This window comes from Lolium rigidum, chromosome 1 (assembly GCF_022539505.1).
Source record: "Lolium rigidum isolate FL_2022 chromosome 1, APGP_CSIRO_Lrig_0.1, whole genome shotgun sequence".
NCBI lineage: Eukaryota > Viridiplantae > Streptophyta > Magnoliopsida > Poales > Poaceae > Lolium > Lolium rigidum.
In genome coordinates this window covers 86,713,835-86,740,488 of record NC_061508.1, presented here as the reverse complement: position 1 = coordinate 86,740,488, position 26,654 = coordinate 86,713,835, and the positions used below count along the sequence as shown (strand labels likewise).

General features: G+C 46.5%; 2 protein-coding genes across 2 annotated transcripts; one reads left to right on the top strand and one right to left on the bottom strand.

Moving 5' to 3' along the window:
* Positions 1-325: 325 nt before the first annotated feature.
* On the bottom strand, positions 326-3,892 carry LOC124648609 (probable galacturonosyltransferase 4). The gene is made up of 8 exons (XM_047188340.1): positions 3,760-3,892; positions 3,630-3,667; positions 3,493-3,537; positions 3,011-3,391; positions 2,241-2,491; positions 1,748-2,105; positions 1,027-1,602; positions 326-758 (listed from the first exon to the last, which is right to left on the bottom strand). The coding sequence occupies exons 1-8, from the start codon at positions 3,890-3,892 to the stop codon at positions 483-485; spliced, it is 2,058 nt and encodes a 685-aa protein (XP_047044296.1). The 3' UTR covers positions 326-482.
* A 4,309-nt stretch (positions 3,893-8,201) lies between these two features.
* On the top strand, positions 8,202-8,658 carry LOC124648598 (uncharacterized mitochondrial protein AtMg00170/AtMg00620). Its single transcript, XM_047188331.1, is given in 2 exon segments — positions 8,202-8,330; positions 8,332-8,658. Coding segments are annotated over 2 exon segments (456 nt in total).
* The last annotated feature ends 17,996 nt before the right edge of the window (positions 8,659-26,654 follow it).

Here is a 26,654-nt window from a genome sequence, read left to right as displayed (position 1 = left end):
AACTTACACTTCTTCTAGTTTCAGAGAAAAACTCCACTTTTGTAGGAACTTGTAGCAGTGCGACAGACGACAGTGCCCTCGTCAGCGACACAATTTCCACCGTCATAACCACTTACATGCTACCAGCTTCTTCGTCCAGCGTAAGGCTTGGAATTGTTGCAATATGCTATATATGTGTGTTAGAAGATGTGTTAGACAAAGAAAAACGAAATAATATAGCAGTAGCATCAGCAAAAATCAACAGGAATATAGAACAGGTATACTATAACCTTCAATATATACTCCACATCATTGCGTGCATTTTTATTCTAAAGGCCTGCTGCAACTTGGATGCACTCTTATTAAGCAGGCAAGAGATTAACCAAACAAAACAAACACTCTAAACTACTTACATTATATACCAGGAAAGAAACAACCTACAGAGCTACAAAATCTAGACTAATCATCTCGGCAACCTCTGCGCACGATTCCACAGCAGAAATTCACGGATGTATGTTGCACTCCCTTATGAACGCTTGGTCAAAATTGACATACTTGGACCAGTATTTGCGGTATTTTGGCAATCCAACCTCGAGCCAAGGTTTCAGATTCCCATTGTAGTGTACAACAGCTGCCTGCTCGATATCCTTTGGGTTGAGGTTCGGCTTGTATCCTAGGCCCAGCAGATGCCATGAGCGATGGAGAGGGCAGGTGTGGTTCCAGAATGTCACCAGACCAGCAGGGAGTGTTCCTAACTTCCACAGCAGTCTATGTTCATTCTGCAGAAATGAGATACACGATCTTGGTGAACTATATGGTAATACGAGCACAGAATAGTGAAATCAGACTAAATGTTTGCGTATGATACTACAACTTGAAGGCAGTCAATACTTCAAACATTAAGGGTCAATAGTAAGTTTTTAAAGCTCATACCGCTTTAAAAAGATGCAGTTATCTTTACATGCTGAAAATCTTGAGGCTCATACGAACCATAAGGGTGAGAACAATTTCACTTTAACCATTATTTAAAAGCTTATGGATATTCACCTGTTCTTGCCAGTAGTGGTACACATTTGTAATATTCTGCTTTCTCCACTCGGACAAATCAAACATGTTCATGCCATATGCCCAGCCACATGCACGTCGATCAAACTTCTTGGCTATAAGAGGATTTGAGAAGTTAAGGTACCTATCAAACCTATGGAAAACCTCCCCACAGGTTTGGACAGCGCCATTAACCTTGCCTTTCAGATCTATCGACCAAAGTGGACTCAAGTCTTGCTGGACTACAATATCATCATCGACAAATAACACCTTGTTAAGTCTTGGGAAGATCTCAGGAAGATAAAACCTCAGATGATTAAGAATTGACAGGTACTTGGGGTTCCGGAACTTGGGATTTTTATCAGGTTTATTCTCCGGCGTATTAAAGTAGTAACTGATCATGAAATGGGACTCCAGTTGCTTCAGGACTGGACTGTAGCTCGAATTTAGCCATGTAAACTCTTCAATTTTCTGAACCTGAATAGCAGCTTTATCCGGGGGATTCGCCAAGAACCACATCCTCATTGCAGCATAATTGAGCTTATCTGTCACAATATGGAAGACATGGTTTGCTGGTTTCTGCATTGATATTGGGGTTACTATGTTAGTACTTGATACATGTTAAATGAATATGTTTTTTTCTTAAAATGCTCACTGCACCATAAGTTGTTGCAATGATTCATAAACACTTAATATGTGCTCCCTTAGGAACCATGCACTGTACCTTAGCATGTACAAGAGTTGAATTCACAACCACAGCGGCTGCGAGTACATTGTCTGAAAATAATGCATAGTGATGTAGTTTTGGATCTTCCAATTTCTCTTCATATGGAAAATGCTTAACGCTGGAACTGGATGAATAGTACTCATTTGTAAGCCGCAGTGCAAGACAATGAAGCCTTTTTGGTAGAGCTTTAGCTGCTATCTGTGCTACATAGTTAGCCTCTTGCTTTTTAGCCTCGAGCTGGTTCTCTGTCGAGTGGAGGTCTGTTTGAAGCTTATCGATAGCAGCCGCACAGTTATCATGAACTTGTTTGATCTTGGTTAATATTGATTCCATCGCTCTAATTTTTTCATGAACACTGTAGGCAATAGAAATGAGTTAAATAGTTAAGAGCTAACCACTTCCAATAAAAGAGTAACCAAACAGCAGGTATGCATCATCACTGTAAACGCCAAGGGTGAAGAACTTTGTAATACGAATAAAGAAAAAGTACTTCTTTGGTAACTTCCTATCGACGGTTGCACCACTCAGTGCTTGCTGGATATCCCTGGTCCTTCTTCTGAGATCCTTTACAAATCCATGATTGCCTCTAGAAGGTAGAAATCGATTGTATCTTCTTGCTCTTTTCAACTGGTCCTTCATAACAAGTATTGTATTATCTGGAGACGTTGTGGAAAAACTAGTATTACTGGTAGTTATCAATGCACCAGTAATTTTCTCAGATGGTCTGTCATCAGTAATTTCCTGGAAAATCAAATCAGTACCGGTTAAATCATTACTTAATCCTAAAAGAAAAACAATCATTGCCAGCCTGTGCAAAATACAAGCCGCAGATCAATTCTATAATTATACGCAAAGCTGGATATACAAAACTTCTCTGAAAAAGGAAAGCATTACCTCAACAAATACAAAAAAGATGCACCAAAAAACTGGTTATAAAATGGAAATATAGCAAACATAAGATCCACTAAGAAAAGAAACAAACATTATTTCGAGGACTAGTCGGAATGAAGTTTTGAACATTTCAAGCTGCCAGCATATATAGCAACAGCAGCAAACTAAATGTTGACCTAGGATGAATCTGTTAGTTGCAAAACGTAAACATCCATGCATCAATACCCCTAGATTGGAACCTATAATCATGGATTTTGTCTGTTCACACATATCAGATTCATTGTTGTACAGGTTTAACAGCTACGGAGTATATGTTTTGCTCCTTGAAGTGGAATGTAAGTAAACCTGAACACAAGACAGTCCATTCACCTTATCCGATGGGACATTACGGTATCCAGCATTGTGCAGTCCACGAACTTTGTTATCTCGTGCTGCACCAACATTGCTTACGCCACTCTGCTCTCTGTACTGAGCACCTTCTTCCAAAGAACTAAGCCCATCATCAACGCGCTTTCTCTTACTTGAATCATATGATGCCTGCTTCGTGTCATCTATGCTGCGCGCTCTGCTGTCCTTACTGCCCCCAGATTCACCTGATATATCTATACTACTCCCCGTGACAACTTGCTGAATTCCACCATCCTGTCCCAGCTGACTGCCCTGGACACCCGCAATAGCCGTGCCCTCCCTTTTCACGCTTGCATCAGATGCAACTGTCCGTACAGGATCCTTCAGCGCACCTAATTCGTCCTTAGGAAAACATTCAGAACAACAATCTTCAGACTGCAACCTTACAGAATCATTTCGGAAGGAAAAGAACTGCAAATGGACGCATATCTGGTGAAACTCACCTGCCGTAGAGAACGTAGACGCTTCCCAGCCTCATTCCGGGCAATCTACGAAAAGACAAACACGCCAACACAGCAAGGTTCAGTTAACCTCCCAAAGCCAGTCTGAAACATACAGAAATTCCCGAATGCGGCCATACCAAATTGGAGGGATCGCGACCGAAGGCGCTCCCAGTCACTGCGAAGAACACCACAATCACACACATGCTTCAGGGAGGGACTTGGTGGGAAATCTGTTGCGAACGCAGGGGTGGGGGGCAAGAGACGTACGGGCGGGGCCGGAGAAGGCGGAGATGGGCGCGCCGCTGTAGAGCGCGAGGGGCGCGAGCACCGAGACGAGGAGCAGCGCCAGCACCGCGTCCCGCGTCCTGCATTTCCGCCGCCACCGCCGCGCCGCGGCCATGGCCGCCGTCAAACGTCTCCGGCAACGTGATGATTTAGAGCCGCCGCTTCTGAGTGTGAACGTTCGGTTCAGACTTTCTCTACGGTTCTAGCCCAGGCCCGTCAGGTCAGGCAGGATCGGCCTTGGGAGGGGAGCGTGTGACGTACTTTTTCTTTTCTTTTCTGAAACACAGTAGACGTAGACGGTTAGTCGGTTAGATATACCCACATACACTCATCCTATATACCCTAACTCTACGGGCACCTTTGAGAGACTGCATCAAAAAAAAACTTCATTTGACGGATCTTGAGATTGCCGAAGTCACTACAGACGCCTCGTTGTCGACGGGAACGTCGCCTCCCAATGAACAATATTTCGCCTTTAATGAAACACCAAAATGTTAAACCTGGGGTTTGAACTCTGGTGGGCTGGGGGTGTCACTATCCTCCTAACCACTCAACCACAGGTTGGTTCTCCGTGTGACACGCCAGAATTTTATGAACCTTATAATACAAAATTACGTGCTATTTAAAGATTAAAATAGACTCTTTAAAGGAAGGAAACTTTCATAAGATAATGCAATTTACAATTCAATGGTGTGACTTGAATATTAAGATAATCAGATATATTAGTCTAAACATGACTATTTTTGATGTATTTGAATAATACTACAGTTTCTCAAAATATCTTAGTTTTAAATACTTTATTGTGTTTGGCTATGGCTAAATAATGTGCTATTGGACTACTAATACTTCATTATCACTCAAAACGTGTTATTTCTGAAATATTGGAAAAACAACACCAAACCTCTTTTTTTTTGAAACTAAAGTATTGCTAGCCCAATCATTTAGATACTATGATTTTATAATACTGTAGTTTTGAAAACACTGAGATGCCAAACGGGAGCCTAAGGCTCCTTTCCAGAGATTTGATTAATTAAAATTAAATTACATCAGAAATAAAGTATTTGAATGCCTTGGCATGGAACACTGCAGTATTAGAAAATATTCAGTTTAGGAAAAAGGGGTTGGTATTGAAGTTTTAAATATGGGAAAACGCTGTTTCAGAGAAATCGTACACGCTTTTTTAAAACCGCGGTATTCATTGGATCCAAGCACCATGAAGTATTCAATACTTTAGTATTTTTAAAAATTGAAATATTCACTAAATATTTCAATGATATTTTGATGTCAAATGGGCCTGAGACTTTTAGAAAATCTGAACAACTTTGTAATATCCTAGATTATCTAATTTCTGAATGGTAAATAAAAAATAATGAAAATAGTACTTTGTTTGCTCTATTTTAATACATTTTAGATATCCTATATAGACTAGATAAAGACTAAAATGAGTGAATATTTACAATAAAACGCGTCTATAGATACATGTACTTCTTAAGAAACCCTAAAACATCTTATAATAGTGCAGAGAGAGAGTATTACTTTTACCTTGTCTTCACTGATTTTTCTGAAGAATTTAAAACTTTCCAACACTTGCTTAAAATTTCCCTGGCCTTGTAAGACATCCTCTAAGAGTGGATTAACATGACTATCCCAAAACAAGAATATTGATAGATATAATTTTATATAAATCCAAAACTTTGCACAATATTTGCACCCATTTGGATTTTCGAGAAACTCTTATTTCTCCTACTTGTTTCACTTTGAAAAGAGAGGAAATAATATGAAATTTCAAACATAGGAAACATGTTGAATATATCCTATTTTGGTATCAATGGAGTTTTATTTGCATTGTGGACTTATGATGTCTACGCACGCTTCTATTCTTGTAGATAGTGTTGGGCCTCCAAGTGCTGAGGTTGTAGAACAGCAGCAAGTTTTTCTTAAGTGGATCACCCAAAGTTTATCGAACTCAGAGAGGTAGAGATCAAAGCTATCCCTCTCAAGCAACCCTGCAGTTAAGATACAAAAAGTCTCTTGTCCTCCCAACACACACAATACACTTGTCAGGTGTATAGGTGCACTAGTTCGACGAAGAGATAGTAAAATGCAAGTGATATGAATGAATATGAGTGGTAATAATAATTTGAAATAAATATGGCAGCAAGTAAACATGCAGTAAAACATTAAATAAACGGCGGTTCGATGCTTGAAAACAAGGCCTAGGATCATACTTTCACTAGTGGTCACTCTCAACAATGATATCATAAAGGAATATAAATATAAGCACTTCACTATGCTACACTGAACTACTCTTCGGTTGGATAACAAACACTAATTCACCGTGTAGGGCTGCAAAAGCAAACCTTAAAGATGTATTTCCAAGTACTAATGAACACCCCGCGCTGCACTTTGAGCATTCATAGGAGGTACTAACACACCACAATTTTATAGAGACATTCAACTCAAATCATAATTCAGTGAACAAGTATTCTGTGAAATATAGTCTAAGAGACCCACACGGTGCACACACTCCACCTTTGCACACGTGGGACAAGGAGTCTCCGGAGATCACATAAGTAAAGTCCACTTGAATAGCATAACGACATCTAGATTACAAAGCTCATGGTCATATAAAGATCACACCATGGGAGAGAGAGATAAACCACATAGCTACCGGTAGATCCCTCAGCCCCGGGGGAGAACTATTCACTCCTCATCGTAGGAGTCAGCAACGGCGATGGATATGGCGGTGGAGTCGATGGAGATGGCTTCGGAGGCAATTCCCCGTCCTGGCAGGGTGCCAGAACAGAGACTTCTGTCCCCCCCGAATCTTGTCTACGACGTCGGCGGAGCTACGAAAGTTTTCTTAGATGGAGGCTGATTCGTTTAGGGTTTTCGCGTCGGGAGCTTTATATAGGCGGAAGGACGAGGTCGGTGGAGGCCAGGTGGCCCCACACCATGCCTAGGCGCGGCCAGAGGTGGGCCCGCGCCTAGGGGTGGTTTGGCCACCTCGGCACCCCCTCCGTCTATGCTTTAGACTCCGTCTAGTTTACGGTGAAATGTTAACTTCGGCTTTTGTTTTGTCCAATTTCAAGAATATTTTCTATACAAATTTTCTGAAATACAAAACATCGGAAAATAGGGAACTGACAATGTGGCATCTTGTCAATAGGTTAGTGCCGAAAAATGCATAAAAGTGTCACGAAGTGTAAATAAAACATATAGCAATTGGTGTAAAACAAGCATTGAGCATAAAAAATTATAGATACGTTTGCAACATATCAACTTACAGAATAATTAAAACCTTAAAACTAATTTAGGGAATTTAAAGTAGCCCCAAAGGGGTTTGGGAAATAAAATGTATTTAGTAAAACTGCATTTGAGATGGAAATAATATCCATTAGCTCAATTTAATTAGTTTGTTTCATGGAATAGTGTGCGGATTTTTTCGGACAAGAAAATTGGGCACAAATCCCTATTTTAGTTCATGGGAATGTAAAAAATACAGAAAAGATAGAGCCAACTTTACATGTGGGCTGGCATCAAAGAAATTGTAAATGACCATTGCCAAAAAAAAGGTGCCTCATCGGTGATGTATTTTTCTACATCCCGTCGAGGCCTTCACTCTCCTAGCAACGAGCCCTTTCTCCGTTGCCATATGTTTTTGTTCAACCCGTGTACATTGAGTCGCTATTTACTGATGGCATGTGGTGGACATGGAAGAACTGTCCTACAGTGTCGAGGGATCTATAGATTTGGCGTTCGTTCTTTGGATTGCCCGACTCTCATAATTACCGGAATGTGTTGTCAAGATCAGCACCGATCTCGAAGCTTCTTGCCGGAGATACTCATCCTTGCAGATGGCATGTATTCTCAATGGACCATCTTTGTGAAGATAATCCCACGTCCTAAGACCCACAAGACATCTCACTTTGCCATGATGCAAGACTTGACAACGAAGGACGTGGAGGGACCTTTCGATTTACTTAACAAGCGTTCTACAGCAGTGGGGAATTTTCCGCAATGGGCGAAAGCCTGACGGAGCAATGCCGCGTGGAGGTGGAAGGCCTACGGGTCGTCAACTTCTTTTCTCGGAGAAGAAACAATGACGGTATCCGAGGAATAAGCATCGGCTAACTCCGTGCCGGCAGCCGCGGTAAGAGAGAGGATGCAAGCGTTATCCGGAATGATTGGGCGTAAAGCGTCTGTAGGTGGCTTTTCAAGTCCGCCGTCAAATCCCAGGGCTCAACCCTGGACAGGCGGTGGAAACTACCAAGCTGGAGTACGGTAGGGGCAGAGGGAATTTGATTTTCTTCTTTTCTTTCTTGGTTTTGGATCGGTTTGTTAAAGGTTTGTTTACAAAGGCATGACTCAACTGCTGCAAACTTATCAGGATTGTACTGTACCTACCGTGAAATTCGTGCCGCATGGCAGTCTTGCATGTAAAAGGGCCTGTGGTGGTGGTTATCTATCAGGCGGGAAGCGCCAAGCCTATCACGCGGGAAAGACCCCTAACCAACCACCAACTTACCTTCCAACCAAGCCCTTCGATCCCGCGCAGCTGCAGGGTATATAATCTCGGTCCTCCCCTTACTTTGAAGCCTACAGCTCCACAATTCGTTTTCAGCGATGGCAAGAATCCAAAAGATACAGTTTTTTCTTTTTCTTGTCTTTTTTCTGCTTTTTCATGGCATCGAAGCTACGCGAGGGAAAGCGATGCTGCCCACTTTGCCGCAAAAGGGGGGGGCGGCTTTCTTCTTCCCCAAAATGACAGTTCCACCATCAGGGCCCAGCATGCAGCAGAATTCTGTGGAGAGGCGCGCGTATTTCATTCCAGCGGCAATAAAAAATGCAGCTTGTGGGGATCGTCAAGAACAAACTTAGACCAGTTCATATTTGTGCCTGCACAACTGAAGAGGTCAAGAGCAATAGGCCCATACGGATGCGCTCACCTTGGCCCAGGGTTGGCCCTTGAACCGGAATGGTTTGTGTGCCTTCCCCCTGGTTTATCAGTTGCAGGTGAATCCTGTGAAACATCTCTCTCGAGGACACTTGGAAATGCAAAATGAGCTTAGCGGCTGTACCGGGTCAGGACCATAAACACCGCATGCCATGATTATTGAAAATGAGCGTGATATGGTCGAAGAGAACTTTTCAAACATCTCTAATAGGGATTCCGTTGAGCCAGAACATGATACATATATTCCCTCTTAGCTCATCGACGCGTCGGGAACCGAGAGACGCAAGCTCGGCTGCAATATGGTCTCGTAGAGCATCACCGGCCGGCTAATCCACGACACTTTGTAGTTGCGCATTACAACGTCTGAACCGTTTGTGCTATTCACTTTATTTGGACCCTGTCGTCTGCCCGCTTGGCGTTAAATAACTTGGTTTGTTAACTTAAATCCATGCAATTTACTGCATTGCTCGGTTCGGATGTGGTTGGCTTCAAATAGTTTGGTTCGAAAAAAAAAATTGGGAGCAAATTTGGGCTACCCGATCGCGATAGGGCCAAATGGTTTGTCGGTGCGGTGGAGAGTGCAGGATGACCGACCATTCCGTCCCGGCCGGCGGCCTAGGCCCCGAGAACCATCCGCTGTACCCCGCGACAGGAGATGGAGATTCGGGCAGTTCCTCCCCTGACGGGCGCGTGGCGTGTCCGGTGGAGCACGGAGGCGGTTGCCCCGCGCGCGTGGACCCTGGCGCCCACCTGGGTCCTGGCCCCTGGGAGCTGGGGACCGACCCCCTGCCTCTTGCTGGTCACGGAACCCACCTGGTGCGCAGCACAATTCCACGCCAATGCCTTCCGCGTTTCCCTTGTACCCGGCCGCCCGTTCCCGGGAGCGCCCGACCGCCCGGATTGCTCTAATTCCTGACATTTCCTTCACTGCAACTTAATTCCTGACATCTCCTTCACCTGCCTGCTCAACCTCAACCTTCTAATGGGAGTTCATACGCACTCTAGGCATAGGCGGATCTAGCATCCCTCCTGCCCGGACGGTCGCTTAGGCTTTCGGCTGGTCAACAGACTTATTTTCGTCCATATTTTACATGTATTTAATACAAAATTAGCACAGTAAGCCTATTTGCCCAGGCTTCAAAAATTTCCTGGGTCCGCTTATGACTCCAGGATTCATGTCTAGCTCATTTTAAGGCTGATGTATGTGCGCACATATGGTTCGATCCGGGCTGAAACCCTATATTCGACTCGCCGGATCAGGACAGCGGCGACACCATCGTGTCACTCCTCCTTGAAGGCGTTGTCTAGGTTCCTCGTGGAGTCTCTCTCCAGCAGCAAGATGGAGTTCAGGTTGGTGAGCGTGACCTTTTGAGGCATAGTGTACGTCGTTGGTGGAGCTTCTCAGTCCGCGTCTCCTCCCAGGTGGTCCGGTCCGGTTCCGCCACTCACTCGCACCCTCCCTCCCCCCACCCAAGCCTTTAAGAGCGATGCATGCGTGTGTTGTTTGTGCCATCCTAGAGGCAGAGTTGGCATTCCGAAAACTCATCTGTCTTTCGGTGTATAGCCTCCCTACCAGTCGTGGCGGGAGATGGTGCAAGGAGGGTTCTTGTTGTTTCGGTTGTTGTCAGTTGCGTTGTAAGTCATGTACCGTCATCTTTGTATCGTGCTGCCTACTTGGTCTTGTACCGGCCGTCTTAATCTTTCTTCTATTCTAGTATCAAATATGATAAACCTCTGCATTTATATTCTCGAAGATAATATTTCTCTAGCTGGATACTGGCATCTCCTTATCTACGAAAAATCACTGGCCTTCCTTTTTAATTGTGGCTAATTACTGCCATCTAAATCCATTACAGTATACTACTCATTAAGTCATTAACTCCACAGAAATATATAGACGTTGCGGCAATCATTGTACTGAGTTAAATAAAGCACGACCGCAGTTTTGGAATGCACTTGACTGGGCAAACCGAAATCTTTAGGGCTTGCTTTTTCTGAAAGCTACCTCAAAAGTTCTTGAGATTGCATATCCACTCTCGCGCATGTCCAATCTAGCCAAGCAATGCTTACTTGTTTGCAAACACGCACAAGCATCGTGCCTCAAACCAGAAACTAAATCTTGGCAGACGGCCACCGCCCTAGCTACTTCTGGCAGTTAATCAGGCCGGGTCATGCATGAAATACAAGGATTCCTCACCAAAAGTCTACTAAACCACAGTATGATAATTAACAAACTTAACCACGAAGGTTTTCTTCTTCATTTCAGGGGACTGTATGAGAACCCCAACCAACTAAAACAGAAATTTAAAACTGACAACAACTGAAATGTCTGTAAAATAAAAAAAAGGTTCAGAAGCAAACCAACAGAAGGAGAAAAGATGACATCTCTTCAGATGCATCCATCATTTCCTTCCTAGTATCTCCCTATCCTCCTGGACCCGGCGACGTCAGCGCATCGCTGCTGACATGGACCCCCTGACGGGTGGGTCCGGCGCCCTCGCCACGTTGGCGTCACGCGGCCGGCTTCTGCCCCTCCAGCACGGAGCGCCACACGGGGTCCACCTCGCCGTCCCCGGCGGCGGCCAGCCACGCCTCCAAGTCGTCGAACATCGAACTCTTGCTCGGCAGCGGGAGGAGACGGTCGCCGGGCACGTTCACGAACGCCACGCGCCCGTCCACCAGCGACTTGAAGAACACCTCGCGGAGCTCAGCCGCCGCGTTCTCGGCGGGGACGCCCAGCCCGCCGCGCTCCTCCTGCCAGGGGAACTCGAACATCCCCGGCGGCGGCTCGAACGCCTCCACCGCCGCCGGAGCCGTCTTCCCCGTCGCCGCCGCCGAGTCCCCCTCCTGCCGTGCTTCCCCTAGCGCCAGCTCCCTGGCCACCTCCTCCCGCTGATCTGGCGCCGCCTGCTGATCCATGCGCCGCGCTATCAACACAACACAAACGCAAACATCGATCTCAGCAACAAATATTTCCTTATTTGCATGCAACCACGACACAAGATCGAGCTATAGCATGCATCTGGCTATCTCCGACAACACATGCAAATACATTCGATTACCTACCTGATGATCGGAACGGAGCGAGGAAGGAGAAGGATGGTCGCCCTCGCCTCAGGTGTTCTTCGCGGTGGCGGTGGTGGTTGGTGTCTGTGGGTGGGATCGATGGATACAGTAGAGGGGATATATATACACACGCCGCACAGTGTGCTGGCCGGGCGGCCTAGGGTAATGGGCGAGCGTGTTCCATGCACGGCCTTCGTTTTGTATGGATTAGATGTGATACTGGAGGAGGCAACTGGGTTTTGATTTTTTCGGTGGTGCGGTTTGAAATGGATGGAGGAGGTTTTATGTGCTCATTTCAAGCCATTTGTCTAAAATATTTGCAAATTTTAGGGACACTAGCTAATGAATGACATGGATTGTTTAGTCTATGGTCTTGTTGTACGATACAAATTTAGAAAAATCTTTTTATGATATACTGAATTAAGTAATTTTGTCGATTCGACACCGAGAATTCTAGAACGGGCAACCATAGGCGTTTTCTTATGGTAGGATAATAATTTACAGTCGTAATTGATATTGTACTGAATATAGTAAGGATTGAAAGAGTCACCAGATATCGACGGGGAAAATCGGATGGCACTTCTCGCCGTCGGGCTCAGATCCAGACTGCGTAGGCCAGCCGATATCGTGAATTTAATGACGACGGTTACAAATGATTCTTAATGGTAGGATAATAATTTTGGAATCATTTTATTTTATATAGAATTAAGTATAATTCGAGTAACGGGGGTACCTGTTATCATAGGCGAAAGTCGAATACCGATTTTGCCATCGGTTTCACAACCTGGTCTGTTAGGTCAGTAGACTTTGAGAATTTTATGGCAGGCGCCAGAGCAATTTCGATCCCTGATAACTAGAATCGAGGTGGAAAACACGGATCTCAGCAGAAGACATATATCCTGGGCACATCGGCGGACGAGCTTCATCGAATGATTCTAACTAATAATTTAGAATAATAATTGATATGGCAAAAAATAATGCAAAAGATTAAAGTGGCACCTGGTATCGAAGGGGAAAGTCGAATGACGACACTTCTCGCCAGCGGGTTCAGATCTAGATCTGCGTAGGCGAGTCGATTTTGGGAGTTTAATAGCGACAACTGCAAATGGTTCTTAATTGTATTATAATAATTTGAAATCATTTTTATTGTATAGAATTAAGAAATAAATCAAAGATGTACCTGCTATCGAAGGGGAAAGTCGAGTGCCACCTTTTGCCATTGGCCGGGTTCCGAGTATGCAAATCTTGTAGGTTTGACAATTTTTGGGAATATAGGACGGGTGGTAAAGGAATTTCGATACCCGGTGGCTAGAATCAAGGTGTAGAAGAGGCAAAGATAGGAACTCATGAGAAGTCATAAGTCACGCGCATGGCGGACGAGCTTCGTCGAAGTGTAGAACCTCAGTGTGTTGATTACATGATATGAGAGCACTACCCAGTACCTAGATCTACGATGGGAGGCGGCGATGCAAGAGAGATCCGGGGTGGGGGGTTGAAGCTGCTCAATCGTGTATATCCAGAAGAGTTCAAGGGACGATGCTGGTCACCAAGATACCCGAGCAGGACGAGGGGTAACGAGGGGTGGTTGGAGGTTGGAAGGAAGTATCAAGCGTGCGACGGCATGGGCGTAAGGGGGATACATCGCAACAGCTAAAGCGGTAGCGAGAAGGGAGGGCTGAGTGGGTCGATGCTTTATACAATCGAGGGGGAAGGCGATTTTTCTTTAAATAAAACTCCCTGCAACTCCTTGGGCAGTTAATATACATAAATTTAACTATTTCTCATCAAAGAAATGGCCAATCATTTCATAAACTTGAGTTTATTGGCCATCACATTATGAAAGATCAGTTTTACTCGGGCCCACATTATGTAGTCATGTTATACATTGTCATGTATCTGTCACCAAAGCAAAACAAAAACACCGACCCCGCAACATGGTGTTTAATCTGTGTCGTGCGGTCGACCGGGTAAGATCGGCATCGGCAGTGATTTATTCTAACTACATGCAAAAAATATCAACTTGAAATACATTGTGTTGGCCACACAAAAATGAAAAAAAATGGAGACTTGAAAATTCTCACTCCTCAATTGTTATTTCGAGTTGAGATTTTACAGATGTTGGTAGACTACATCGTTGCTAAGATCTACGATTTTTCGCGCATATTTTTTGAATTTTAAAAGTACTTTTTTTGAAAAAAAAATTTGGCGAAACATGGGCACTGTAGCCCGAGAGCTCTAAAACGCCGACGGGATGTGTTGCCCGGCTGAGTACTCCATGTGATACCAGCCGTCCATTTAGCCGGCGAACGATCACGCAGGCCCATCGCCCGGAGCGCTGCATGCGATCGGCTTAAGCGGCGGAACGGAAACCCGGAAGCAAAACTGGCGCGCGGACGTAGTACACGCGATGACAAAGGCAGCAGTGCGTGGGGTGGCTAGCTAGAGTGACGCGGCACTGCTGGCTCCATCCTACCCATCTAATCTCCAGGCCGTCGTCCATCGCGGTCGGTGCACTGGCTCCTTCCTGCCCGAGCATGGCACGTCCGCATGCGGCCGTGGTTACGACGAGACAAAAGAAAAGGCTGTCGGTGGCGGAAACGGCAACGTTACAGCCTTGTCACACAAGGGATCTCGCCGCTGCGTCGGCTTCGGCTCCGGCGGTGGCGCGCGCGCGCGGGGCATGCAGGGTCTATAGGTAGAAACAGCCGCGAAAGATCGCCGCACGTCAAGCTAAGCACCTTTTGGAGCTTTCTCCGGACTCCGGCGGGGCGCGCACAGCCGGGGGTTGGAGGTAGCAAGTCACTGAGCTGTCACGCCCAGACCGGCGGGGGGGAGCCTTCCCCGGGAAGGAGAAGCGAGCTTTGTTGGGTAGCGAAGCTGTGTGCGTCGTCTACGGCCGGGAGGTCAGTCAAACCATAGCATTCACGCGCGATCGGACGTAGTGTGAGGAATCAATGGTCCTCCATCGGAGCTCAGTATATGCCGATAACTCTCAGTGTGAGAAATCAATGAACCATCGGAGCTCGGAATATTGCGATACTATCTGTTCGTTCACTAATGTAAGATCTTTCAGTATCTTTTTTCGTAATTGCATGTAGGTAGACGGGTTTTAGCGTACAGATCACCCGTTTTTGGTCATGTATGTATTCAATTTAAGATATCTAAAAGATCTTGCTTTAATGAACAGAGGAAGCATCTACATCTGAATTTAGTGTGAGTAATGGATGGCTCACATCGACCGCAAGTTCCTGCTCAAACACTCTGTGAGATGCCACGTACGTACGCATCCAAACCAAAACCCATACGAAAATAAGAAGCGGCTTTTGCCAGGCAGTGACACTACATGAACCGCACAAGGGCTCGACGGGCAAATCCCTGTGCCAACGGCTTTTTGTCGGGGCCGATGGCACCGGACCCGGTCCTGGCTGGCCACCAACACACTGGTGGAAAAAGGGCCTTTGGTCGCGGTTCGCAACTGCCATTAGTCGCGGTTGCGCAACCGCGACCAAATAAGCGCGACTAAACCCCCCCCCCCCCTTTAGTCGCGGTTGCTTACGAACCGCGACTAAAGGCCCGTCCACGTGGGCGCCAGGCGACCGTCGGGGCGGAGGCCCTTTAGTCGCGGTTCTTCGGCCAACCGCGACTAAAGGCCGCCGCGAGTTTAGGGTTTTAGGCCCCCCCCTAAACCTGCCCCCCTAAACCTGTTTTCTGTTTAATTTGTATTGTTTTATTTCTTTTGTGCTTTATTGTAATTTTGAAGGAGTTTCACATATTCTACGGTACTACATAAATGCATATGAATGTACAATTTCAAACAAATTTGAAATTAGAACCAAAAAAGAATTCAAGAGGAATATACAATATATATTCAATATCATCGGATGACCATATACAAGTTTGAACAAGTTTCCATACATAATTTAATGCATGTATAGTTCTACGTCCTTGTAATGGTGTTCTTCTTTAGGATCAAGGACTTCCCTCCTGAACCATCCAGCTAGTTCCTCTTGAAGTGGTCGGAAGCGAGCTTCTGGACTAAGCATCATCCGGAGGTTATTCCTCTGAGCATTGGTATCACTCGGAACGCGCTCAGAGGTGTATCTCCGGATCATCTCACAGACATAGTATCCACATAGATTGGTCCCCGGTGGCAGAATATCGCCACCATTCTTAGCCTTTGACCGCATGAAATGTAGCTCTTTTTTGAATTCACCGACCTTTGTATCTGAGAACCGTCTCCAAACCCTACGAGGCAAAGAAAATTAAATGAACAAGAGAGTTATTAGTTAATTACTTGAAGCTTAATTAGGAAATGAACGAAATAGGCCGATCGATATAGAGCGCAAATGAATGAAAACAATTACTTTTGAATCATTTTTCTCATGTCGGCCCAAAGCGCCGGATCCATATTCGGAGAGTCGTGGATGAGACATTCTGATTTGTCAATTCTAATTACTAGCGGAATCCGGTGGAACTCGCGGACACGATACATGCACGAGTACATCATGCATAACTCATCGATTAGCCGGCCACATACCATGCATGGAGTAAACAAAAGAGAATGTGCTCAAGACATAAACACTCACCCAAAATGGTAAGGAAATAGAATATCACTTTTGAGTTCCTGCTTTGTAAGAAACTGCCACAGGTCTGCCTCCACGTCGGTGGGTTGATGCTGTAACGTATATCCATTAACGATGTGTGGGTCAATGAACCCAACATCATGGATGTTCCTTACTCTGCATTCCTTAATCTTCAATCTGCATGTATAATAGCGGATACAACAATATAGTTAGGACATATATATTGTGCAGGCAATATGAACGAGATGGGGTAGAAATAAATCACTTACAGAACGTAGCAAGCGATGATAGATTTGTCGAGCTCGCGCAGATTGAAAAGCTGGAACAATTCACTCGGATGAATTTGTACAGAGTACTGTTTGAAGTGATGCTCATATCCAACTTCCACATAAATATATTCTTTGGCGTTTTTATTTTTTATGTAACCCTTGTACCATTTCAGCAGACCTTTCATTTGTGGAGGCAGATCCTCTTCCTGCGCAGGCTCGACGAGAGGCCCATTCTTCACATATGTAAGTACTACCTCCTTCATTGGCGCCTCATCAAGGCCTAACAGTTCACGAAGAGTAATACCTAAGTTGGCCGCTTGTTCTCTGGCACTCGTTACAGTCAATCCCTGTGCTGCCGCAGCTTCTATGATATCGGGGGCATCCGGACCAGCGGCTGTCACTATAAGCGGGGCAATCGATTATTTACTTTGTTCCCCGAGCTGGGCAACTCATTTCCCGCTTTTTTTACTTTCTAATTCCACTTTCTCAGCCTCCTCTTTCTTCTCCTTCAACATGCGTGCCTGATTACGAAGTTCACGTGCATAGTCGTCAGGCAGATTCTTCGCGGCTTGGGACGGTGTGCTCAAAAATGACTTAGCCCATTTCTTTTGCTCATCAGAAAATACTGGCTTGGGCTCGGGCTCTCTTTTCTTCTTGCATTCCGCCTTCCATTTCTCATAATCGCGAGTCGCGGCCGCGTCGACTTCCTCGGCGATACGTTCCCAAGGCCTCGTGGGGAGAAGCTTCGGTGATGGCTCCGGTACCTTTGTGGTCTTAGGTACATAAGGGTCCGGGTTGATAGTCCGGGACTGCTTCGCTTCTTCGCCGGAGGTGGATTGAGGGGCGGCGTCTGCTTACCCGCCCGGGGCAGACTGGGGGGCGGCGGCTGCTTACCCGCCGGAGGTGAATTGGGGGGCGGCGTCGGCTCACGTGAAGGAGGTGTAGGTGAAGCACCACCACCACCACCACCGCCGCCACCGCCACCACCACCGTAGGGGGGTGGACTTGTTGGCGCCTCGCCTGGAAACTTGATAAACTTCTTTTGCTATAGAATGAACTGGCGCTTAACATCTCCAAGTCTTCTCGCCCCTTCGGGTGTAGCAATGTCAATGTCCGGGTCCTCAAACCCTTGGACTATGTCCTCCACCGTGACACGAGCATAGCCATCTTGAATGGGGTTCGTTGTGGTGGAGTGCTCCGGGTAAACATGGTAAAGCACTGCCGATGGCTACCTTCATGGACATGTTCCCGATAGGATAATACGAGATGACATTCTTTCATCTCCTTTATATCATCCACGGGGTAGCGAGGAGGCTCCGGTGCAGTAATTTCCACCACCGGAGGCTCCGGTGCGGTAATTTCGATCGTCGGTGCACCGGCCGGTGGGGCCTCCGTGGAAGCCACGCTGCGCTTCTGCTGCCGGCTTCCGAGATCCAATGGATGATCTTCATGCTACGCCCGAGCTGCATCTCTTTCGGCTACTAGTACACTCACGGTTTTCTTCATCACATCCATTTCCGATGCCAACCGCGCCACAACATCCGCTTCCCGATCCATCTTTCTCTTATGGCTTCGTGAACCGTACGGGTCATCGTTAGGGGGAACCCTATTTTCCATGGAATGTGCCCCATGCCTCGTACACGTCCTCCGTGTTCAGGATTCCCGAGGGCTTTTGTCAGCGCGTCGTTCTCTCTGTTGAACTTGATCTTCCCCTCTTGAGCATCCCTCATTGCCTCAATAAGCTTTTGGGTGGGTTTAATTATTTTGCCCCGGTAAACACACTCCCCTGTCTCCGGGTTCGGCGATCCCCCATGCCCGTACCACCGGCTTTTGGCCCTTGGGTCCCATCCCTCCGTACACTGGACGGATTCCTCGCGCCCTCAGCTCGTTCTCCATCTTCTCCCACCTAGGCTCCCAAAGGCGATACCCTCCTGGCCCCATAATATGATTGTACTCCTTCTTAGCCGCATTTTCCTTATTTTTTCGATATTTCAAGGAACTGCTCCGATTTCTTTTGCTTCACAAATTCTGGCCAATCATGTTTCAGTTTCTCATATTGTCCTTTGAAATCCGGAGTCTTGTTCTCCTTGACAAAGTCATGGGCTAGATTTTGCTTGAATTTCCGGAATGCCGCGGACATCTTATGAAGAGCGATTTGTTTGACTAGCCTCCTCCTCTCCTTGTTTTCCTCAATCTTGTTACCCTCCTCATCGAATTTGTTGTATTCCGGAGGTAGAACGAAATGTTCCATAAGCTTCTTGAAGCAATCTTTTTTTGTTCTCTTATCGACAAAAGTGAAACCAACTCGTGCCTTCTTTGGCTCATTCCACTCCTGGACGGTGATCGAGACGTTGTCTCTAACAATGGCTCCGCATTGGTTGACAAACTTGGTGGCGTTCTTGCGGGGCTCCAGCGGCCTGCCGGTTGCACTCGTCGACAACCTCGATGGTGCATGTTTCTCCTTGTTTCATCGTCTTGGTTGCGCCACGCTTTGACGACGTACTCGATTGTTTCGACGATCCGGCCGAGGGCTAAAATAAGAAAGAGAGTCGCGCGCGTTAGTACACACTTATTTATTCAAATCGGTTAGTTTGTATCACCGGAGGCTCAATGTATATATATACCTCGGCGCCGGAGGTGGTTGCTACTTCCAATTGAAGATCGTCGTTTATCGACGTTTCTTCGGCATCATCTTCCTGACAGCGCCCCTCATCTTCACCGTCAAGGTTCAGATAAGAAGAGATATCATCTTCTTCTTGTCCGGTCGGCACATATACAATATCGCCGTTTATGATGCCGAACATATGGTCTTCAGCGTCTGGATCATAGTTGTCCATAATCGGGTCAGCTCTATCGTCCGCCATATGTCAGTCCTGAAAACATGTAGTAAAAAAAATATTATTAAGTGAAGAAGGGGGGCGGTGGCGGTGGCGCAAGGGCGGTGGCAAAAGGAGGGGGCCGGCGAGCTGGAAGGGGTGGGAGAGGGTGTCGCGGAAGAGCGCGAGACGGGGCGGTAGACGACGGCGTCACGGAGAGGGAGGCGAGGACAACACACACATAACCCTCGCCGCCCCCGATCTCGATCCCAAAAAACACCGCGCGTATACGGAGGGGCGACGAGGGGCTCGCTCCCCCTCGGTATACGCGCGCGGTGGCGGTGGTGAAAGGGCGGTGGCGAAAGGGCGGTGGCGGTGCCGAGGACACATAACCCTCGCCGCCCCCTCTTGATCCCAAAAAAAAACACCGCGCGTATACGGAGGGTTGACGAGCGCTGCCCCCTCCGTATACGCGCGGTGGTTAAGTTATGTGTCCTCGGCGCCCTAGTGCGTGTGTGTGGCGCGCCGCCCTAGTGCGTGTGTGTGGCGCGCGCCCCCGGCCGGCCGCCGGCCTCCGTCTCCCCCTAGATCTGGTACGTTTTATTAAGTCAAGATTTTAAGTCAAAATTATTAAGTCAAAAAAAGTCAAAATTTTAAGTCAAAATTGTTAAGTTTTAATTTTATTAAGTCAAGATTTTAGTTAATTAAGTAAATTTGTTGTGTTCAGTAAACAAAAAAGTTGTAATTAAATTTGTAACTCCGTTTTAGTTTTGTTTTTTTGAATTTGTAACTAAGTTTTTTTTTAGTTTTTTGAATTGTTACTAAGTTCTTCACATATAATACACGTTTAAAATTTAATTAAGTTACAATTTTAATTAAAAAAACTTAGTTACGATTTAAAAAAAAACCAAAAAAAAACCAAAAAAAAAACCAAAAAACTTCTCTCGCTCCTCTCCTCTCTGGTTCTCTGCTGCCGAGCGGGGCGCACCCCGCGTGCGCGGCGAGGGCGCCGGCGGCGGTGCCGTGCAGCGACGACGCCGGGAGAGGGCGGCAGCGGCGAGGGACACTCGCGGGGGCACCAGCGAGGGGCGGCGGCGGTGCCGTCGTGTCTCCATCGTCGCGGCGGCGCGGCAGGAGAGCGGCGGCCGGGGAGGGGCTCGATTAGCGCGCGCGAACGGGAAGGGCAGCAACATACGGCGGCGTGTTCGGCGACGGACGACGACGGCGACGGACAACGGCGGCGACGGACAACGGCGGCGAGCGTCTGAGAGGATCGATCTCCGCGCGCGCAGCCTGACGGTTCGAGGAGAAGAAGAAGAACTGGCCGGCCGTTCACGCCCGCGAGTATTTATAGCGCCCCCCCCTTTAGTCGCGATTGGGGAGGTGACCCGCGACTAAAGGGTACCCTTTAGTCGCGGTTGGCCAGACCAGCCGCGACTAAAGGTTTTTTTCGCCGGGTTTTTCGTTCCCGCGCGCACAGACCTTTAGTCGCGGTTGGCGAGGCCAACCGCGACTAAAGGTATTTTTCAAATTACTTTTTGTTTTTCAAAATGTTAAAAATACGGAACAAACTCAGAAAAATAAAACTAATTCATTTCAAAATCATAAAATACAAATAATATATCAAAAATTTCAGAAAAATAAAACTAATTCAATTCAAAATGTTTAAAATACATATAATATATCAATAAATTCAGAAAAATAAAACTAATTCATTTCAAAATCATAAAATACAAATAATATATCAAAAAATTCAGAAAAATAAAACTAATTCAATTCAAAATGTTTAAAATACATATAATATATCAATAATTTCAGAAAAATAAAACTAATTCAATTGAAAATGTTAAAAATACAAATAATATATCAAAAAAATTAGAAAAATAAAACTAATTCAATTCAAAATGTTTAAAATACATATAATATATCAATAAATTCAGAAAAATAAAACTAATTCATTTCAAAATCATAAAATACAAATAATATATCAAAAAATTCAGAAAAATAAAACTAATTCAATTCAAAATGTTTAAAATACATATAATATATCAAAAAATTCAGAAAAATAAAACTAATTCAATTCAAAATGTTAAAAATACATATAATATATCAAAAAATTCAGAAAAATAAAACTCGCGGGCCCTCATCTGTCTTCCTGCCCCCCCGCTTCCCACCAGTTCTTCCCGGCCACCTCTGTCTTCCCATAAGTTCTCCCCGGCCTGTCTTCCCGCCAGTTCTTTCCCGCCTCTTTCTTCCCGCCTCTTTCTTCCCGCCACTTTCTTCCCGCCACTTTCTTCCCGCCTCTTTCTTCCCGCCACTTTCGTCCCGCCTCCTGTCTTCCCGCCTCTTTCTTCCCGCCACTTTCTTCCCGCCTCTTTCTTCCCGCCACTTTCTTCCCGCCTCCTGTCTTCCCGCTCCCATTTTTCCCTCCATTTGTCACTACATATATCACTCTCTACAATCTCTACAATCTCTCATCAATCTCTACAATCTCTACAATCTCTACAATCTCTCATCAATCTCTACAATCTCTACAATCTCTCATCACTCTCTCATGGCTTCCACCGCACCCACTCTAACCTACCAGCAGGTGGAGGAGCTTTGCGCCTCGAACTACCCTTGCCCACCGGGCTACCGCGTTCCCGCCGGCTGGAGCCTAAGCGCCGGCGGCGTGCCGGTCCCTCCCGTCCCTCGAGTGCTCGCGCGCCGGGCGGCCATCACGAACCACTACTACCTCGACCTCACGCCGGAGCAGTGGATGAATCCCCGCTAGCATCCTGATAACCAACATACTTGGGACGCCTTCTTCATCAATCGGCGTGAGAGGGCGCTCGCCAGGTATGAGGAGGACGGTCTGCCTCCTGGGAACTTCCACGAGGCCGGCCGTCGGCTATGGTGGTACGGCCGGACTCCGCGAGCGCCATGGACTACATCACGGCCGGCGATATCCCCCGCCTGCGCTACCCTCGGTTCGAGCCACGAGCGCCGCCCGACGATAGCGACGACGGCAGCGGCGACGACGGCGGCAACTTAGAAGGCGACGATTACCGGTACAACGGCGGCGGCTATGAAGACTACGAGTATGCATATTATACGCCTAGGCAGGAGTATGTCTAAATCACTCCAAATTTCATGTATCATCAGTGTGGTTTCTCGAATCAATCGAATCATTCGAAAATGGACACCAAACACATCACGGGTAATATAATTCACATGATCCATTCAACAAAGTTTGGTACAATAAATTATTACACATCATTTATTCCCTTGTGTCCCTGCTTGCTTACGATTGTGCCGTATCCATGGAGCATCCTCATCATTTAACTTAATGCTTGGGTCGGTGTTCACTTTGAAGGGCGGAATTTCACCAAACATATTATAATCTTCTGACATGTCTGTCTTGTCCTCCACTCCCACGATGTTTCTTTTCCCTGAAAGAACAATGTGGCGCTTTGGATCATCGCATGATGTACTCATCGTTTTCTTATCTTTCCGTTTCATCGGTTTGCTACTCATGTCCTTCACATAGAAAACCTGAGCGACATCTTTCGCTAGGACGAATGGTTCGTCAAGGTAACCAAGATTGTTGAAATCCACCATTGTCATTCCGTATTGCTGGTCCACCTTTACCCCACCTCCTGTTAGCTTGAACCATTTGCACCGGAACAAAGGGACCTTAAAGGAGGGTCCATAGTCAAGTTCCCATATCTCCTCTATGTAACCATAATATGTGACCTTTTGCCCATTCTCGGTTGATGCATCAAAGCGGACACCACTTGTTTTGGTTGGTGCTCTTTTTATCTTGGGCGATCGTGTAAAATGTATTCCCATTTATCTCGTACCCTTGGAAAGTCGTTATAGTCGAAGATGGTGTCTTGGCCAACATGTACAGCTGATCTACAACATGATCGTCATTCATTAAATGTTTTCTCAACCAACTGCCGAAAGTCTCCATGTGGGCCTTCCTAATCCGGGATTCGAGGCTTCCCGGGTTGTCCGAGCGTAAAATATTCTTGTGTTTCTCAAAGTACGGAGCCACCAAGCTGGAATTGGTCGGAAGCTGTGTGGTGTGCTTCGATCGAGAGAATGGCCGTCCATACATATCGTTGATTTCCTTCCGATCGTGCCTTTTCCACTTAGTCTCCCCTCATGCCGCGATCGAGGAAGACCAATCGGCTTAAGGTCAGGAACAAAGTCAACACAAAACTCAATTGCCTCCTCATTTCCATAGCCCTTGGCGATGCTTCCTTCTGGCCTAGCACGGTTACGAACATATTTCTTTAATATTCCCATGAACCTCTCGAAGGGGAACATATTGTGTAGAAATACGGGACCGAGAATGGAAATCTCATCGACTAGGTGAACCAGGAGGTGCGTCATAATATTGAAGAAGGATGGCGGGAACACCAACTCGAAAGCGACAATACATTGGATCACATCGTTCCGTAACCATGGTAGAACTTCGGATTGATTACCTTCCGAGAGATTGCATTGAGGAATGCACATAGCTTCACAATGCTTACTCGAACATTTTCCGCGAGAGCCCCCTCAAAGCAATCGGAAGCAATTGCGTCATAATCACGTGGCGGTCGTGAGACTTCAGGTTTTGGAACTTTTTCTCCGCCATGTTTATTATTCCCTTTATATTGGACGAGAATCCGGACGGGACCTTCATACTCGCTCGGGCATTCAAAAAAGATGACCTTCTCTTCTTTGGTCGGAGCGTAGGCGGCACGACCTTGAAACCATTCCGGATGCCGGTTATCAGGGTCTTTCAAACGTTGCTGGTCCCGCCGTGCTTCCTTTGTATCATTTGTCTTCCCATACACGCCCAAGAAGCTTAGGAGGTTCACGCAAATATTCTTCGTAACGTGCATCACGTCGATTGCATTGCGTACTTCTAGGACTTTCCAATATTCTAGCTCCCAGAATATAGATTTCTTCTTCCACATGGCTGCGTGCCCGTCAGCTCCCTTCGGAACTGATTGTCCGCCAGGACCCTTTCCAAAGATGACTTTCAAATCCTTGACCATATCAAATACCTCGAGCACCAAGTACATTCCGCGAGCTTCGGCCGGTGATCTGCCTTGCCGTTGTAATGCTTGCCTTTCTTTCTTCTTGGATGAATTTTCGGAAGAAATCGACGATGCCCAAGGTACACGTTCTTCTTACAATTTGGCAAATGTACACTTTCGGTCTCATGTAAGCGGTGCGCGCATGCATTGTATCCCTTATTTGACGAGTCCCGAAAGGTTACTAAGAGCAGAGCCAATCGTTGATGGTTACGAAAAGCAACGCTCGTAGGTCAAATTCCTCTTCTTTGTGCTCATCCCACACACGGACACCAGGTCTGCCCCACAGCTGTAAAAGTTCATCAACTAATGGCCTTAGGTACACATCGATGTCGTTGCCGGGTTGCTTCGGACCTTGGATGAGCACCGGCATCATAATGAACTTCCGCTTCATGCACAACCAAGGAGGAAGGTTGTAGATGCATAGAGTCACGGGCCAGGTGCTATGGCTGGAGCTCGCTCGCCAAAAGGATTCATGCCATCCGTACTTAGACCAAATCTTATGTTCCTTGCGTCAGCTGCAAAATCTTTAAACTCTCTGTCGATCTTTCTCCATTGCGTTCCATCCGCGGGGTGTCTCAACTCCCCGTCCGACTTACGGTCCTCTTTGTGCCATCGCAACAACTTGGCATGCTCTTTGTTCCTGAACAGACGTTTCAACCGTGGTATTATAGGAGCATACCACATCACCTTGGCGGGAACCCTCTTCATGGGTTTCTGGCCCTCAACATCATCACCAGGGTCATCGCCTCGATCTTATAACGCAATGCGAGTGCATACCGGGCATTCATTCAAATTTTCGTATTCACCGCGGTAGAGGATGCGATCATTGATGCATGCATGTATCTTCGAACCTCTAAACCTAGAGGGCGGACAACCTTCTTTGCTTCGTACGTACTGGCGGGCAACTCGTTATTCTTTGGAAACATATTCTTCAACATTTTCAGCAAGTTTTCAAATGCCGAGTCAGCTACACCTGCTCGTGCCTTCCATTTCAGACAAATCCAGGTGTGCAGCCCAGCGTTTTCGGACCATCATCGCATCCGGGTACGGCGCCTTTCCGTGATCCTCTAACATGCGATCCAAATTCTCCCTCTCCTTTTCGGTTTCGCGGCGTCTCCGTGCATCGGCAATGGTCCGACCAAGATCATCAACGGGCTCATCACGTGCCTCTTCTTCACCTTCCCCTTCACCTTCGAGCATCCTCCATGAAAGTATCACCGAAATGAGCAAGATAGCTTTCATCGATGAAATCATCCCCTTCTTCATCTTCTTCCATTATAACCCCTCTTTCTCCATGCTTGGTCCAACAATTATAGCTTGGCATGAAACCGTGCCGAAGCAGGTGCATGTGAACATCTCGTTGAGGAAGAGTAACCCTTCCGATTCTTACGGTTAACACATGGACGAGATAACAAAACCCCCCGCTTGTTCGCATTAGCCACTACGAGGAAATCTTTCAAACCCGTAGTGAATTCGCCGGAGAGTCGGTTACCGTACATCCATTGCCGATTCATCTGTATTATTATAATATAAAATATATAATTAACCATCATGCATTTGTTAAACTAACTAGCTACAAACAATATAAATTAAACAATGAACTACACACATGCATATTTTATCAATGACACATGAAAGGTTCAAGTTGCTAACCGCGATCGAGGAGGAAAAAATAAATAAGGAAGCTCAAGTGTGGCTCCAACACTTCATATCATGTTTGTTTCATGCTCTTGGGGCATTTTTATCAAACACCTTGTGTGCATAAGAGGAACCAAAAGCAAACCTACACCCCTTGTGAAGCTTGTGAAGAGAAGTGGCACCAAATGGCTAAGTGCTGTGAGCTGAGGCCCTTTTATAGGGATGGGCCTTTAGTCCCGGTTGGCACCGGCCAACCGCGACTAAAGGCCTTCGGCCAGGCTCGAGGACCTTAGTCGCGATTGGCCCGGCCAACCGCGACTAAAGCCCCTCCCGTCCACCGGCCGGCCGGCCGAGCGCGCCGGGCCCAGCTCTTTAGTCGCGGTTCGCCACCCGAACCGCGACTAAAGACCCCATTAGTCGCGGTTCCTATATTTTGGCGACTAATGGGGCTGGACGGAAGGCCATTTTTCTAC

Excerpts from the sequence above, each read along its gene's own strand:
- LOC124648609 (XM_047188340.1), bottom strand. The coding sequence starts at position 3,892 with ATGGCCGCGGCGCGGCGGTGGCGGCGGAAATGCAGGACGCGGGACGCG. Across the intron at positions 3,538-3,629 it reads GTCGCGATCCCTCCAATTTG|ATTGCCCGGAATGAGGCTGG; the intron begins GTATGGCCGCAT and ends GTCTTTTCGTAG. Across the intron at positions 2,106-2,240 it reads GATAGGAAGTTACCAAAGAA|TGTTCATGAAAAAATTAGAG; the intron begins GTACTTTTTCTT and ends TATTGCCTACAG.